Source organism: Acomys minous (assembly GCF_964271855.1).
Source record: "Acomys minous genome assembly, chromosome: 17".
Taxonomy (NCBI): domain Eukaryota; kingdom Metazoa; phylum Chordata; class Mammalia; order Rodentia; family Muridae; genus Acomys; species Acomys minous.
The window spans coordinates 13,145,692-13,160,936 of record NC_140500.1 but is presented as its reverse complement, the minus strand read 5'-3'; the positions used below and the strand labels follow the sequence as shown (position 1 = coordinate 13,160,936).

At 45.9% G+C, this 15,245-nt stretch overlaps 1 protein-coding gene across 2 annotated transcripts in view; it reads right to left on the bottom strand.

Annotated features, from left to right (window-relative positions):
* PLBD1 (phospholipase B domain containing 1) overlaps positions 1–15,245 on the bottom strand; it is a 46,568-nt gene that overhangs the window by 9,362 nt on the left and 21,961 nt on the right. For both annotated transcript variants that reach the window (XM_084765406.1, XM_084765405.1), the window contains exons 5-6: positions 13,496–13,636; positions 12,469–12,613 (exon numbers count right to left, since the gene is read on the bottom strand). In XM_084765406.1, coding sequence (XP_084621532.1) covers positions 12,469–12,613; positions 13,496–13,636 — 286 coding nt within the window. The remainder of the gene's footprint in view (positions 1–12,468; positions 12,614–13,495; positions 13,637–15,245) is intronic.

Here is a 15,245-nt window from a genome sequence, read left to right as displayed (position 1 = left end):
CATACACGCAACACCGGAAACCATGCCACCAGGATGACTGACATTGTACAACTATTAGAAGCCTGGAATGGGCCGGGTAGGATGGGGGTCCAGAAAGGGATTACATAAAGCCAAAGTCTCAGAAGCATGGTCAGGTGTGGTTTTCTACATCTACAGACCCAGTGCTTTGGAGGCAAGAGACACAGGATCGGGTGTTCATGGTCATCCTCAGCTGCATAGCAAGTTCAAGGCCAACGTGGGCCACGTTCAACTCTTATCTGCCTCAGTAAATGAACAGAAGGAGAACAAGATGTCTTGAGAGGAGGCTGCATTCTGGTTGTGCGCACAGCTCATACCAAACCTTTTCAGTTGCCACGGCACCTCTGACAGCCCAAGATCGTGTGGCGTCATCCAGCTCGCATACACTCTAAGCTCAATTCTCAGAGTTTCAGAGTAAGAATTTTAATGGTAAGAGAAGCGTCCAGCTGGCTTAGTGAGCTTCTCTACAGGCTGGGCTAGCTTCCACGAGAGGGTTTGGAAGCAAGAACGGGGTTGTTTACGGCAGTCTGCACAGGCTGGAATGCGGTTTCAGTGTGCACCCTCGCTGGGAAGACACAGGCTGGATATAGGACAGAGGGTGGGGCGGTTTTCAGGGATGACTCGTTCATTTCTTAGTTCCTTTTGCAATGCTCAAACTGTACAACCATGCATGCCGCTGTTTGCAAGCCCCTGATTGGAAAAGCCTTGTCGGTAGAATGCTCTGCTTGCTAAGTCCCTCCTTCCTGTAGTAGCTTTTTTGGACACTAGAGGGCAGGCGTTCTTACGTGAATGAGAGCATGAGGGACGTACTATCTGTAGAGTAAGGATCCTCAAGGAGAACAGATAATAGGGGGGAAAAAAACAAAACAAAAACAAACAAACAAAAAACCAGGCTGCCCAGAGTTCTTGAACAGCAAAACCAAAATGAGCTTAAAGACAGTAAAAAGACTCACTGAGGGTACATAGTCCCAACACAGAGCCCTAAAGGGAAACACTGTTACCGTATCAGTCCCATTCTCGCTGCTACCAGTCACCAGCAGCTCTGGAAGGCAGATTATCAGCAGTTGGAAACAGGAGAAACTTCAGCGTTTTATAAATGTCCATCTCAGATAACATCCCTTGGTAACCTTCTTGCTGAGGTTAAGAAATAAGAGGATCTTTTTCAGTAGATAAAGGGTGTTTCAAGAACCATCGAGGAGATTCAGCTGGTAAAAACCACATGTGCCACCAAGCCTGGTGATCTGAGTTCTCTCCCTGGAATCCATTTGGTGGAAATAGAGAACGCATTCCTGAAAGTTGGCTTCTGACCTCTGACCTCCACATGCTTGTTACAGCACACACACACACACACACACACACACACACACACACACTGTAAAAAATGCTTACTGTAAGGCTTATAAAGATAGTGTAGTGGCGCCCATCTTAATCCCGTTACTCTGGGGGCCCAGGCACGGGGATGGAGAATGCAAGACCCAAAGAAAGGATAAACAGGATGGGCTGGAGAGCTGGTCCACTGGCTGCTCTTCCAGTGCATCTGTTTGGTTCCTAGCACCCAAACTCACAACTACCTGTGACCCTAGCTCCTGGGGGACCCAGGACTCTCTCCTGGACTTCTGGAGAGTCTATCTGCACTCACTTGTGCACATGCCCACACCGACATGCACATGTTTGTATAAATAAAGTTAAAAATAAACTTAAAACATAGTACCTACTACTCCCAAGTGTCGTGAACAACCATAAATTCCCCTAACTATCTCATTAAGCCCACAAGGGTCACAGCAGCCGCTGCCAACCAAGGGCATGAAGAACAGACAGCAATATGCGACCTCTTCCTCTAGATTTCACCTTCTGGGGTCACTGTGGTCTATGAATAGTAATGGGAAAACTTGAGCCGGATGGGGACATGCCTGTAATTCCAATACTTGGGACACTGAGGCTGAGGCAGGGGGTCAGCCCAAGTTAGAGGCTAGCAAGGCTAAACAGGCTAGCCTAGGCTATAGGATGAGATCTCAAAAAAGAAAACCCAACAAACAGCTCATAGCTTTCTTACAGTAATTTTCCACTTTGATAAGCGCTAATCTCTTAAACTGACAATTTGTAAATTGAAAATGTCATAGGTACATTGGAAATGTTTGATAGAAAGACAGAGGCACGGAACTCCAGCCCGTCAGTTTGGGGCAGCCACGGAGGATTTGGGAAGAAATCCCCGGAGACCAGAGGAATGAGTGCTGTGTGGTCCCCACATCCAGGTCACCGTGACAAACCAGGTGTGCTGTGCTTCGTGCTTTTGTCTCTGTGCTCTCTGCTGTGTGACTGTACCATCTCCCATCAAGTGATATTGATCTCTCCTTAAACCTGGGCTGAATTCAGAACTCAGGAGACAGCCACAGACTTCTGCTTACTCATGTGGCCTTGGGCTGCCTGGAAAGGAAGCCCGAGGTGGCTTGTTCTCCAAGATGGAACGCCACCATGTAAACAGGGCCAGGTCACTTCAGCTGATCCAGAGCCTTCAACATCAGAGGGCTGAAGAGCTAACTATGCAGCCACAGGCAAACTAAGGGATTAATGGCTTCTCTGAGATGCCTAGAGACGCCCACCTCACCAACCTAGAAGTGCAAAATTGATCACTGACTGTTTCCAGTCCCCAAGTTTTGGTTCTTTGTTTTGTGTGCAGCCATAGCTACCTGATGTGGTGACAGTAATTCAGTTACACAATACACTGGCTTGAACTGGCTTGCTTTGATTTGTTTATTGTTGCTAGGTTGTTTGTTGCTTGGTGAGTGTCTGTGTGTGTGTATGCATGTGCGCATGTACTTGTGTATACATATGTGTGTGTATGAGTGTGCATGTATGTGTGTGCATGCATGCATATGTATGTATGTTTGTGTGTGAGCGTATATATGAATGTACATGTGTCTGTGTGCATGTATGTATATGTGTGTATGTTCATTCTTGTGGGTCATAGCCCATTAAAAATTTTTTTTTGAGATGGTTCTTACTGCATATCCCTAGCTATTTTGGAACTTGTTATGTATATAACAGGCTGGCCGCAAACTAACAGAGATCCGCTTGCTTCTTCTTCCCCAGTATAGAACTAAAGATGTTCAATACCACACTCAGATCTTTTAAATTTTTATGTATGTATTGGTTTTTTGAGACAGGGTTCCTTTGTGTAGCCTTGGCTGTCTTGAACTCATTTTGTAGAGCAAGCTGTCCTTGAACTCACAGAGATCCTCCTGCCTCTCTCTGCCTCCCAGAGTGCTTAAATTATGGGCATGTACTGCCACATCTGGCTTTTTTTTTTTTTAAGATTTATTTATTTAATGTACATTGCTCTGCCCACGTATACACCTGCAGGCCAGAAGAGAGCATTAGATCTCATTATAGATGGTTGTGAGCCACCATGTGGTTTCCGGGAACTGAAATCAGGACCTCTGGAAGAGCAGACAGTGCTCTCATCCACTGAGGCATCTCTCCACCCCCCACATCCAGCTTTAAAAAACAAAGTAATTTACATTTGTTTGCTTAAGACTGTGTGTGTGTGTGTGTGTGTGTGTGTGTGTGTGTGTGTGTGTGTGTGAAGCTTCCATGGCAAGATGATTTTTCTTTTTTCTTTTCTTTTGGGAGGGAGGTTGCAAGGGTGGAGGGTTGATATGGAGAGATGGGGAGATAAGTGGGATTGGGGTACATGATGTGAAATTCACAAAGAATCAATAAAAAGCTAAAAAAAAAAAAGTGTGTGCACGAACACACCAGTGTGCTGCGGCATGCATGTGGAAGTCAGGAAATAACCTGTGGGAGCTGGTTATCTCCTCCTACCACGCGGGTCCCATGGATTGAATTTGGGTCACCCAGCCTGGCAGCTAGCACCTTCACCTGCTAAGCTATCTTGCAGGCTCCCACCTCACTTTTGGAGAAAGGGTCCCTCAGTATCCTGGAGCTTGCTGTATAAGCTAGGCCGACTGGCAGTGACCCCCAGACACCCAGCAGTCCCTGCCTCCCCAGCTCTGGGGTCACACCTGCCTACCACCAAGCCCAGAATTTTTGACGTTGAGTCCTGGGGATAAAACCTAGTCTCTGTGCTTCTGTGGCAAGCACGCCACACACCGAGAACTTTCTCCCACTCTGTTGTTTACTTTTGTTTTTTCTTTCTGTCCCACAGCAATGTAAACTCTACTAAGGAAGCAAATTTTTGTCTTATTGGCTCTGGCTTGTACCTGTTCGTTTTGGAATCATGAAAGTACCAAAGGCTTAACACACAATAAGTGCTCAATAATTAACTGTAAAATTAATTAAGAAGTCGATAGTGAATAATATTTACACTCCTATGGTACTTAGGGATTCTCACTCTGGAAGGGTGGAGGCCATCCTTTGATCTACACACACACACACACACACACACACACACACACACACACACACACACAGTAGATAAACTGCTTGAAGCTAGTAGGCAGACCGTCAGGAATCATCTCAGACACAGCTCTTTTCCAGCCACACACCTGACATAGGTGATGGGAACAGATGTGCAGTCATGCAAAAGAAAACAATATTTCACTCACACGATTGGAGCAACTGCATCAGACATAAGAGTGAGCTGCCTAGACAGGGTGGAGTTGGGGGAATCACTGAGTGGCCAGTTCACGGGGGACAGAAGGGCAAGCGCAGTGGCATTTGGGGGTGTAAGGGAGGACGCTCTCTGAGCCAGGTGGTGGAAGATGACTAAGACAGGTGTGTCCCACAGAAGACACCCACCGTGTCCTGGGAAAGTGCCAAAGGAAGTAAAGCATGCACAAAAGGGAGTGTGAGAAAGCCGGAATTAAACCCTGCACAATCTGCTGTCGTCTTTCGCAATGCGTGTCCTGCTTCTATTCTTCCTTCGACCCTCCCTTACATTCAAGCCTGTTGAAATGCAGGCCAGGTGACACGCGCCTTTAATCCCAGCACTTGGGAGGTAGAGGCAGGCAGATCTCTGTGAGGCCAGCCTGGTCTACAAAAGGAGATCCAGGACAGCCAAGGCTCCACAGAGAAACCCTGTCTCTAAAAAACTGGAAAACAAAACAAAACAAAACAAAAAATTCCCCAGAAGCCCGGAACTTGGGCCTCTGCTCATTTGGGAACCATTTTTATAGATTCTACTTTTACGACAGAGTCTCCAAGATCAAAAAAGGTAACCTGAAATTAGTGAAAGCAATTATGGTATGTTAAAATGTTCACAACATACAGTTATTAAGCAGATGACTTTATAACCTAGGAAAGTAACCACATCGTAGACCTCTAAGGCGGGCTAAACTTCTCCCGGGGCTTGGAGCACCGGGTTTGGTTTTCATGTGTGTCTATTACGAAGCATGCACTGTGGGGACCACACAGGCAGCTGACTTCTCAAAGGATGGGCTTGGTCCCAGCATGTTAACATGGCCAGGAGCCATTGTAAACACTGGGAATAAGAAAGAAACCTTTCTGGGCCAGCCAGATGGCTCCCTGGGTAAACTTGCATATTACACAAGCCTAGTGGGCTAAGTTTGATCACTGGAATCCAAGTAATGGCCTGAGAGGACCGGTCCCACCACAGTGTCCTCTGCACTCACATACTGTGCTTCCTTTGGGTGACACTGTATGTGGACATTAAGCCAATTCTCCTGATAATTCCCCTGAGGAATTACATGTTTGTATACATGTGTCTCTGGATGGAGACACAATATCTAGACACAGTGCAAAGTAAGAACACACGCGTGCTTGGTGACACCCACTCAGAATGTTCCAGAAAACCTCTATTATAGATAATTAAGCTTCAAGCCTCAGTCTCGTGGGATCGCCATTACTGGATTCAATTAAAAGCACTTGGAATGCGGTCCAGTTTTGTCCACAAGAAAATGTTGCTCCACTCCCTTCCTTGTAGCCGTCTGTTTAATGCAAATTAAGCCATTTCAGGAAAGAGGCGTGGGCGATGCTAGTCAGATATGTTGTGTCTGAACCGAGGACTCTCCCTTCTTGTTGTGTGACTTTGTTCTAGCTGTGTGGCCTGGTTAACTACTTCTCTCAATCTGTTTCTGCCTTTAAGGAATCAAGTAAATTGCCCTTGGTCAGTTTTCTTTTTGGTAGTAATTAAATGACCTGTATAAAGAACAAATCTGTGTAAGACAAATGTTTGTAACATGTCAAAGAGCCAGGCACATAGTAGGTAATTAAAAAAGATTTTTCCTTTTTACTCTATGAAGATGATCATAAACAAGCTTTATAGCATTAATTTAAACCTTGAGTGTGTGGTCTAATTCCCATTGTGCTTTTTCCTCTCTTTCCTGTTTCTCTTTCTTTTCTTCAATCCACATATATATGCCTTTAGTGTATGTAAGCTGGTCACAATCCCTCACTTTTAATAAATAGAATGTGGCAGAAGTGGCCATACGTGACCCCTGAGTCAGGTCACAATAGGCCGACTAGCTTTGTCTTCTGTGTCACTTGATTTAGCAGAAACCAAGCACCCTGTCATGGAGACATTTAGCCACTCTTGAGGAGAGCCTGGAGTGGAGAGACAGGAGTGTTGGCCACCCGACCAGCCCCGTGAGTACCCAAACGTCAGTTTCAGCCCTCCAGGGCCCCAGTCCCTGTGTCTGAGTTGCTGGTCCACAAAATCCATGAGTTGCTAAATGTCTCGTATCTTCGTTATGTATCAACGGCTAACTAACACACACACATAAACCTGTGATGCACAATTGGAAAAGAGAATTAAAACGTTCATTTTGATGTATTACACTAGCATTAAAACCTCTTTAAGAATAAGTTTAATTAAAATTATATGTATTTGTTCATATGTATATGTTCATATAATTAAAATTATATGAACAAGTTTTAATATGGTCCAGGGTCTCTCCCTCAAGGGTCTATTGAGATTGAAGTCTACTGTTTTTACTGAGGGACAGTAGCATCCTTGGGAGGTGAGACCTTGCAGGAGAGCCTTGTCACTGAGGCCAAGCTGACCAGTGCTTCTCATGGTCTCCTTGACCATTCTTGAGCAGGACCAAGGGCTGTCCTGCCCAACTCCCTGTCCCTGGATTGAAACGCAACGGCTTTGACAATGCTCTGTCTTTGTGCCATCATGTAATGTAGCTCAGAACTAAGCTCTTGCCAACACTGTACAGCTCAACTCCCAACTCTGCATGCTAAGACAACTGTTTATTATTCATAAATAGACTATCAGGTGTTTCATTTTCCCATTTGTCTGTTTGTCTATCGTGTATGTATGTATGTATGTATGTATGTATGTATGTATGTATGTATATATGTATGTATGTATTATCTATGTATCTCTCTCTCTCTAATAATCTCTTTTTAAGAGAAAGAATCTCTCTATGTACCCTTGGCTGGCCTGGTACTCACAGATCTGCCAATTTCTGCCTCTTGAGTGTTAGACTGAAAGGTATGTGTCACTCTGCCTGACCAGGTATTTTATTATCGTGATAGAAAACTAATACTGTGTGTAGAGCTACAAAACATCACCCAAATATTTAGATGAACACATGTGCGCAAATCAAGGAGAAGGTCAATTGCTACGAATTCAGTCTAGTGACCTGGTTGATCTTGCTCTGTTGTTTGGTTTTGTGACAAGGCCTAATGTAGCCTGGGCTGTCTGGAACTCCGAAGCCTGTTGCTTCCACCTCCCCAGGCCTGGGAGTATAAGTAAACACCACTACACCCAGCTTCAGAGTTAATCTTTTTTAAGTGCTAACACTTGAAGAGATAATTCCACTAATTATCAGCTACCTCATTAATTTGTTATGATGGCCTGTAGAGGTTACCGTGCAGTGTCCTGAGAAAGCTGAGGGTACAGCGAAGTGTGCCGGCCAGGTACTGCTGACCTCAGCACTAACCTGAGCTCTGTGAATGTCACGCCCACACGTCATCTCCGTGGTCCTGCAGTGGCCTCCTGCCCTCCTTGCTTTCTCTCCATGTTCTCTCACCCGTGTAATGTTCGTTTCTCATGCAGCACTGTCTTCCTGCCTTCTCCTCAAATGCATGGCTAGCTTAGGGAGTCCTTTGTACTTCTACTTTAAAATATTCAGGGGGATGGAGAGATAGATCAGCGGTTAAGACCACTGACTGCTTTTGTAGAGGACACCGGTTCAATTCCTAACACGCATAGGACAGCTCACAACCATCGGTCATCCAGTTCTAGGGTATAAGGAACCCTCTTCTGGGCTCCATGGGCACCAGGCACATACATGGTATACAGATATATGTATACGGGCAAAACACCCATACACAGAAAATTAAAATTAAAACAAGATTTACTTTATCTTCTACCCTGTGGGTCCTGAGGTTGCAGCTCAGGCCATAAGGCTTGGTAGCAAGTCCCTTTGCCTGCTAAGCCAACCGTTCGTCCCGGTCACTGCTTTTTAATCTTAACTTCGTCTATTTCTCACCAGAGTATACATTTTGTGCTATTAAGCATTGTGCCTTTCTTGCTCTCCATAATAGTCTTTTTAGACTTATTTTATCATTCTGTGTACATATGCACCATGCATGAGCCTAGTGCCCACAGGGCCAGAAGAGGACATTGAGTCAATTGGGACTGGGCTTACAGATACTGTGAGCCACCATGTGGGTGCTAGGATTTGAACCCAGGTCCTCTGCAGGAGCAGCACGTGTGAACTGCTGAGCCAGCTCTCCAGCTCCTTGTAATAAATTTCTTGCCAAGCGCAACAATTTAGTAGGAAAATGGTGATGACTAAACACACTCTCTAATGTGTGTCCCTTTACGAAGTGACGTCATGCCAGTCCTGTTTTGTTGTTGAAAAAACAAGCTTGCTAACCTCAAAGCAGTAGGGCAGGACTGCTGAGCACTGTTCAGCAGCCATTCAAGTCTAGAGCCTTATTGATAGTTGTTTGGGGTAGGGCTTTGCTGTGAATACAGGGTGGCCTCGAACTTGTGATCCCCCTGCCTCGTTTTCACTAGGACTCCAGGGACGCACCATGCACTACAGCATGGCAGAATCTCTGGTATGTTCCATAGTGATCCTCCTCCTCCTCCTCCTCCTTCCTTCCCTTCCCTTCTGTTCCTTTTTCTTCTCCTCACTTTCTCCCCATCTTGAGTCCCACTATGCAGCCCAGGCTGGCCTTGAAATCACAGCAGTCCTCTTGCCTCAGCTTCCCAAGTGCTGAGGTTATGAACTTGAGGTACCATATCCAGCCCTACGACAGTCATCTCAATAGTCACCTCAAACACCCAAGTCAGGAACATAACAGATTGTGAAACGAGGACAAGGAACACACGAGATCTCCAACACATCTGAGTCTGCCGCTGGAGGAGGCTAGACCATCCCTGTCATATTCAGCTGGAGGAGGCTAGACCATCCCTGTCATTGTCATTTTCAGTAAATGTTGATTTATAACTTGATGTGTATGTTCTGATTCAGGAATTTAAATTTTTTATATTGCTTTTGTTTAATTTTAATATAAATATTTGAACTATCCTCTTATTTTCTTATGCCCTAAATTAATTCATTTCCATATTTTCTTCTAGTTTTACTACGGCATAATTGACAAATAAAGCTCTTCTATATTCAAGGCGGTACATGCTTTTGTTTTAGTTTTTCAAGACAGGGTTTTTCCATGTAGCCTTGGCTGACCTGGACTTACTTTGTAGACCAGGTTGGCCTTGAACTCACAGAGATGCATCTACCTCTGCCTCCCCAAGTGCTGGAATTACAGGCATGCACCACTGCTCCTGGCTGTACATGTTTTAGAAGCATTTATTTTAAATTCTGTGTATGTGTGTGCCTTCGTGAATGTGTGTGTACCACTTGTGTACAGGTGTTGCAGAGGCCAGAGGGCATTTTATCCCTGCAGCTGAAGTGATAAATGGCTGTAGGTCACTCACTGTAGGTGCTGGGAATTGAACCTGGGTCCTCAGTAAGAGCAGTAAGTGCTCTAGCCACTAAGTAATCTCTATATATCATATATGGACATTCGCCCAACTAATCAGCTCCATGGCCACCTTTTCATGTGCAGGTATGACAGGAACATGTAAAATCTACTGCTATTACATTTCAAGTGTGACACGCTGCATGGACATCTTGACTGAGAGGTTCTTAATACCCTCACTCAGGCTGTGAAGAGCCCTTCACAAGTCCCTGCCCTTCAACCCAAACTAACACCCTCCTCCTATTCCCCCCAACCACCATGGCATTTCTCTGGCAAGGAGAAGAAAACCAGTCCCCACAGTAACTGGCTTCATGTCAAAGCCAGATTCGACATTTGCTCTATGAATCCAACATAGCTGGTCTCTTAATCAACTAGTTGGCCATGTCAACCAGTTTCCAGTTCAGTCTCCCAGCTCCTATTGAGAAAGCGGCTGGCCAATTAGAGGAAACCTGAGTCACATTGTTCTGTGGGTGCCTGGAAAAATACCTGGAGGATGGAAATGCCTGTTGTTCTGGGTGTGGTGGCAGAAGGCAGAATGGCAGAGCTTGGGAGGCAGGGCAGGGGACGCCAGGCTGGCCACACAGCAAGCCGCTGTCTCCAAAGCCTGTTGTTGTCTCTGGGGTTTCTTTTTTCTTTTTTCTTTTTTTTTGGTTTTTTGAGACAGGGTTTCTCTGTGTAGCCTTGGCTATCCTGGACTCACTTTGTAGACCAGGGTGGCCTTGAACTCACAGCGATCCACCTGCCTTTGCCTTCCAAGTGCTGGGGTTAAAGGCATACACCACCACCACCCAGCTTATCTCTGAGGTTTCTATAAGGGTCTCAGTATTATCTATATTGACTTGTGTATTTAAAAAAACATTTTAAACTTGCGTTTTTATTTATTTATTGCATGTGAGAGCATGTAACATACAGTGCACATGTGGAGGTCATAGGACAATTTGCAGACGTTAACGAGGGTCCTAGGAGACAAACTCAGGTCATGAGGCTTGGAGCCAGTCTTCCTTTACCAACTGAGTGGCCTCATTAGCCCTGTATGTGCCTTCCTTCCTTCCTTCCTTCCTTCTTTCCTCCCTCCCTCCCTTCCTTCCTCCCTCCCTCCCTCCCTCCCTCACTCTCTCTCTCTTTTCCTTCCTTCCTTCCTTCTTTCTCCTTTCTCTGTCTCTCTGTCTCCCCTCCCCCACTACTCATTTGATACAGGGTTCCACTTTGCAGTCCTAGCTGACACGGAACTTTCTAGGGCTGTGTTGACCTCAAAGTCACAAAGACCTACCTGTCTCTGCCTCCCCAGTGGTGGGAATAAAGCCCACTGTGCCCAGCCTTAAATTCATATTTTATTCTCAAGAAGTTGGGGCTCCGGAAAGAACTTGCTCCACATTCCTGCCCCCATCAGTCGGTGGGGGCTGCGCAGCCGTCCCTCTCAACTTGCCCAGTGTTCACCATAGCTGTGTACCTCTCTGTTTTGTTATCACTACCCTTTCACTGACAACGCCCATATGTCTCCTTGCGGCACTGGCTTTGGCAAGCCCTCCTCTCTGAGACCTCCCACACGTCTCTACTGTTTTAATTCCAGCCACAATCCGCTGCCAGGCACAAAGCGTCAACCTCTCTTCCTGTTCCTGATGCTTACTAAGCTTTTCTGGATGTCGTGGCTAATACTGATCATCAACTTGAATAGAATCTTCAGTCTCCCAGGACACAAGCCCCTAGGCATGCCTGTGAGGGGTAGTCTGGAGTAGATTAGCCTCTGGTTAAGCCTGTGAAAGTTAATGGGGGTAGGAGACCCACCCTGTTCCATGGTCTTGGGTCATGGACTGGCCAAACAGAGGAAAAGGAGCTGAATGAGAGAATCCATCCCTCTGCTTCCTGGCTGTGGACATACACGACCAGCTGCCTCAAGTGCTTGCCTCGAGGATTTCCGTGATGGACTGCCTACACCCTTAACTGTGGTCCAGCAGAGACTCTTTCTCCCTCAAGTTGCTTCGGTCAGGGCACTTTATTGCAGCAGCAGGAAAAGTAACTAAGACAGAACCTATCATGTCCAGTGGTACAGGAATTTTCAAATTCCTGGCTCTCCTGACTGCTGCTCAAGGGCTAAAGCTCCACACACTGAACCATCTGTTAGCAAAAGTACTGTGTACTAAAAGGTGACTAGAGGTCAGCTAGGGGTGATATACTGGCCACACTGCTGTGAGGAAGGGAGATGGAGAGACTGAGAGCAGGGCCTGCTGGGCTCATCTGCCAGTACCACACAGCCTGGGAAACAGACTTGAGTGTTCCGCTGGCATTTGAGATAAAACTCAGACACATCGGTCTACACTGACAAGAAGCACTCTCTGCTTGGCAGCTCTGTAAAAACCCCCTTTCACCATCTTATTAAATAAGACAACTTGATCTCTTCAAACAACACCCTAAAAAAGTCAGACTGTACCCCAGCTGGGGACGTTTAGTCTCTCCTTCCAGTTAACTTTCAAGTCACCAAAGTTTCATTTTGAAGAAGTACTCAGATCTTTCTGTTAAATTCCTTACCTGGGTAACTGCTGAAAGAGAGCCGGCTGCTGGTGGTGTATTCGTCCTTGATGTTGAAGTCCCAGTGCTTATAGATCCTGAGCATGGCTGCATATGTGTACCAGCTCGAGTGGGCAAAATAGATGTTCTCAAACCCAGGAAGGACCTGAGGTCAGATTCAGAGTTAGTAAGGCATGCATATGGTAACCATGTACATATTACATGTAGGAGGCATTGAACGAGTGTGCCAACATAGGTAAATTTATGGTACTCTTTTCTTAAAAGTAAATACGTGTGTGTGTGTGTGTGTGTGTGTGTGTGTGTGTGTGTGTCTTCCTGTGGGTGTGAGTGTGCTATGGGATATACATGTGGAGGTCAGAGGACAATTTGTAAAAGTAGTCATCTCCTTCCACCATGTGGGTCTCTCAGGGATTGAACTCGGGTCATCAGGCTTGGCAGCAAGTACCTTTTACCTGCTGAGTGCTTTCCTCCGCTGGTGTGTGTGTGTGTGTGTGTGTGTGTGTGTGTGTGTGTGTGTGTGTGTTTGGTTTTTTGGTTTTTCTGAGACAGGGTTTCTCTGTGTAGCCTTGGCTGTCCTGGACTCCCTTTGTAGACCAGGCTGGCCTTGAATTCACAGCAATCCACCTGCCTCTGCCTCCCGAGTGCTGGGATTAAAGTTGTGTGCCACCACGCCCACCCTCTCCTCCGCTGTTATTGCTTTCTTTCTCGTTGTGAAATATGGCCAAGGAGTGTGACATTAACCTTTAATGTAAGCAACACAGATTGCCCTTCTGACGTGTGGGATAGGAGGACCTGGAAGGTGGGAATGGCCCATGTGTACAGCATAGGCAGAACTGTGGAAGAAGATGGTACCAGTTCTAATTCTCTCCATCTGGGTTTCTGTCAGGCCCTAACTTCCACCACAGAAGATCCATGCACTGGCTCACATTCAGACACAGGTGACGAGAGGTCTGCTAGACGTGGGTGATGGGCATGCAGAAAAAGTCAGTCTGTGTGGGTGGGAGAGGGCAGGGCCGGCAGAGCTTACCTTAATAAGAGCGGAGCAGTGGCCCATGTCCCAGCGCTTGAGCACCTTCATGCTGCTGCCTTTTGGGGGAGACAGGGACGGGATGAGGTCCAGCAGGTCACCTACAGAGTTCAGGAACTGCATCTGGAACATCGTCATGGGCTGTGAAAGGACACACAGCAGCACTGAGCACTGATTTGTAACACACGTCATTTTTTTTTTTTTACTTTTTCTATTGTTAATGCTCTGTTAAATTACTGTTATGTGGAGGGTGTCCAGTGCGACAGCATGACAGGTGTAAGTTCGTGCCACTGGAATCCACAAACTCATTTTCTGGCTTGGCAGTTGAGAGGCGAAGTTAGCACAGATGCTGGAAGTTAAAATTTCTCGATGAAGACATCAGAGCTTCTGTTGGTGTTCCTCTTCAGGACTCCTCAGGAGCGGCAGTCATCTCTTTCGGCTAGGGTGATTCTTATGTGGAGGGAACAATGCTCTGTGCGCTGTTTAGTAGGATGGCTACTGTCTGCTCTCCGGATAAGAACGGCCACCTCCCAGTGCTGGGGTTTTAGCCCACTGTTGCCTCAAGATTACACAGCACTTCATCCACCAAGCCATCTCCTCAGGCCATGGGGCCTTTTTTTTTTTTTTTTTTTTTTTTTGTAAAACAGTCATAAGCTGCCTTGGTTACTTATCTACTGCTGTGAAGAGAAACCAGGACCAAGGTGACTTATAAAAGAGTTTACTGGGCCTCATAGATCCAGAGGATAACTCCATCGTCATCATACCGAGGAGCACGGCAGCAGGCGGGAGGGCACGGGGCTGGCGCAGTAGCTGAGAGCTTACATTCAGAAGCACAAGGCACAGAGAGCTAACTGCGAATGGCACGTGCTTTTGAAACCACAAATCCCATCATCAGCGACACGTATATGTACATACACACATATGTATGTAATAACAGTTAATGAAAAGAGGTCATGACTTAGAGGTCAAGGAGGGATGTATGGGAGGGTTTGGGGAGAGGAAGAGGAAGGGGGAGATGATGTAATTTTACTATGATCTCGAAAAGTAAAAGTAAAAGAAAAATGAAAGGTTAGATATATTTACTTCACTTTTTTCCCATTAAAAAAAAAGATTGCTTTTCTTTGCTTCTAAATTGTGCTTTGTAATCAGGACCAGCGTGGTTCTGAAGTCCAACCTACCAAGTAAGTTCCACTCGAGGAAGTGAGGTCCCAGCTCCTACCTTCGCTCTTTCCCTCTTTTATGGACTTTTTTTTTGTTTTAGTCTTTTATTTTTTTATTTTAAAGGTGATTGATTTATTTTTACTTTATGTGTATAGGTGTTATGTGTAAACATTGATTTATTTTTACTTTATGTGTATAGATGTATGGTTGTGCGCTGTATGCATGCAGTATCCAAGGAGGCCAGAAGAGGGCGCTGGAGTTACAGATGTGGATGCTGGGAGCAGCCATCTCTTAACTGCTGAGCCATGTTTAAATTAATATATATTTTTGTGTGTTGGGGGTGGAAGGTGTGTGTGTGTGTGTGTGTGTGTGTGTGTGTGTGTGTGTGTGTGTGTGTGTCCACATGCGTCCACATAGTGATTGAACCCAGATCATCAGGTGTTGGGGGATGGTCTGATGTATTTTGATGCTAATTACTGCTTTCTGTCTCTGTGACCCACCTTTTAACTAATAAAAAGCCATCCCACCAGGGCAGGACAAAGGAGATAGAGGTGTGGCTAAGATGCCCCGGCTTAGGGGAGAGAGAGGC